General features: G+C 53.2%; 1 protein-coding gene across 1 annotated transcript in view; it reads left to right on the top strand.

Moving 5' to 3' along the window:
- Positions 1–2,059, top strand: part of SNX21 (sorting nexin family member 21) — a gene marked incomplete at its 5' end in the record, with an annotated part of 18,196 nt that continues 16,137 nt past the window's right edge. The window contains 2 exons of the mRNA XM_011983834.1: positions 1–205; positions 697–854. Of these exons, the coding sequence (XP_011839224.1) occupies positions 1–205; positions 697–854 (363 nt within the window). The remainder of the gene's footprint in view (positions 206–696; positions 855–2,059) is intronic.

Here is a 2,059-nt window from a genome sequence, read left to right as displayed (position 1 = left end):
GCGGCCACCCCAGAGGCCGAGCAGTTTCCGGAGAGCTCAGAGCTGGAGGACGACGACGCCGAGGGCCTGTCCTCCCGACTCAGCGGCACCCTCAGCTTCACCAGCGCCGAGGACGACGAGGACGACGAGGACGAGGACGAGGACGACGCGGAGGCTGGCCCTGACCCGCTGCCCCTCGGGGATGGGACGTCAGGAGAAGACGCAGGCGAGTGCAGGAGGACGGAGGCGGGAACCCTGGGGCTGGATTAGGCCTCCATCCCTGCTGCGTTCCCAGAGCATCCAGGGCGCTGAGTTGATCCAGCTGAAACTCCCACACTTCTTAAAGAGCCTGGGCCACCTCTTGGTTATGTGACCTTGAGAGAGTCTTAACCCCCCTCTGAGCCAAGTTTTCCCTTGTGTCAAGTGGGAGAACTCACTCTCATCTCAGAATTGGCTGCGGGCATTAAATGTACAGGGCCTGGGATCCGAATGGAAATGATATATTAGCGATATTTTGAGGGTGGAGCTATTAATTTAGCCCCTACTGTCTGCCAGGCACGGTGTTTGGCTTCTCGGTGCCTCTCTGCCACTCAGTTTCCATTTCTGTAAAATGGGGGTAAATCCTGCCTCACATTGGGAGGATGAATGAGGCCACGGCAGTGATTGATGTCGACCCTGGCCCTAGGCCCATTGATACGACTGGTCATGTGTCTGCAGAACGGAGCCCCCAACCTGATGGGCAGCGGGGCAGTCAGCTCCTGGCGCGGCAGCTGCAGGATTTCTGGAAGAAGTCCCGGAACACCCTGACACCCCAGCGGCTGCTCTTCGAAGTGACCAGCGCCAACGTTGTCAAGGACCCGCCCTCCAAGTACGTGGTGAGTGAGGGTCCAGAACCCCTGGGCTGTGAGTCTAGAAGTACGGCTACGAGCAAGTAGGGAAGACCCCCAACTTCCTGAGGGGTCTATGCAGTTATAAATGGCTACCTCGTTTACAAATGGGGAAACTGAGGTCAGAAAGGGGATGTAACTTGAGCAAATCCTCACACAAATGACTTAGTTTCCTTGAGACTGAGTGAGGTGGGGATTCAGGACCTTCCTCTTATCCTGGTTTTGAGACTGAGAGAACTGGTGTGTGCACTTCCCTACCCAGCCCACAAGGTTTTTGCAAATTGTAGCAAGATGTGAGATAGGGAGAGACAGATGTTATCTGGGTCAAACTTGAGATCCAAGTTGCATGAGCTGGTGATTGAGGAAACAGGCTTTCAATCCAGACCAACCTTGACTTCCACTTATTTCCAGTTGTTTGACTCTGGGTGAGTTGTTTAATCTTGGTCATGTTCCGTTTCCTCACTATAGCAATGGGGAAAATTCAGAGGATTACAGCGGGAGTTAAATGAGACAGTGGACAGAAAGCCCTTAGCAGTGTGCCTGGCATTATGAAGTGCTCAATGAAATGGTAGCAATGTCATTATTATTTAACTTTGGGTTGCAAATGTTTGTCATCTGGGGCCTGCTGTGTCCTTATAATACACAGGTGAATCAGTTCTCAAGCACCCGACCCTGTACAGAATAGTCTTGTCCTAAGGGCTAGACTTAGGGAGTTGGTGGAGGTTAGGATGAAGAGCAGTGTTGGGGAGGACCTTGGACTCCCTTGCTGTTTTCCTTGCTGTTGAGAGACTGACTTGGAGAATGAGGTCTGCTCCTTTAATGCCCGCAGCAACTTCTGCTCCAGTCCCTTTTCAGGCCAGGCCTGAAAGGCGACTGAGCTGGCCACTCCTGTCAGTGGCAGCTCTCCATCTCTCACTCTCCTCCTCTTCACCACCCTTCTCCACCTCTGACTCAGCAGGAGGGGGCCTGGAGCCCAGTCCCACATCTGGGCCTCTCCACCCTTTTCTGTTGCTGTTAGTAAGCAAGAGCCACACCCATGGGGTGACTACTCCAATTTCAGCAGGGACCGACTTCGATTATTGAGTCTTTTAAAAAAAATTTTTTTTTTTTGAGACAGAGTCTCACTCTGTCGCCCAGGCTGGAGTGCAGTGGCCAGATCTCAGCTCACTGCAAGCTCCGCCTCCCGGGTTCAC

The sequence above is a fragment of the Mandrillus leucophaeus genome, unplaced genomic scaffold, assembly GCF_000951045.1.
Source record: "Mandrillus leucophaeus isolate KB7577 unplaced genomic scaffold, Mleu.le_1.0 Scaffold255, whole genome shotgun sequence".
Lineage (NCBI taxonomy): Eukaryota > Metazoa > Chordata > Mammalia > Primates > Cercopithecidae > Mandrillus > Mandrillus leucophaeus.
This window is presented reverse-complemented; position numbering and strand designations above follow the sequence as displayed.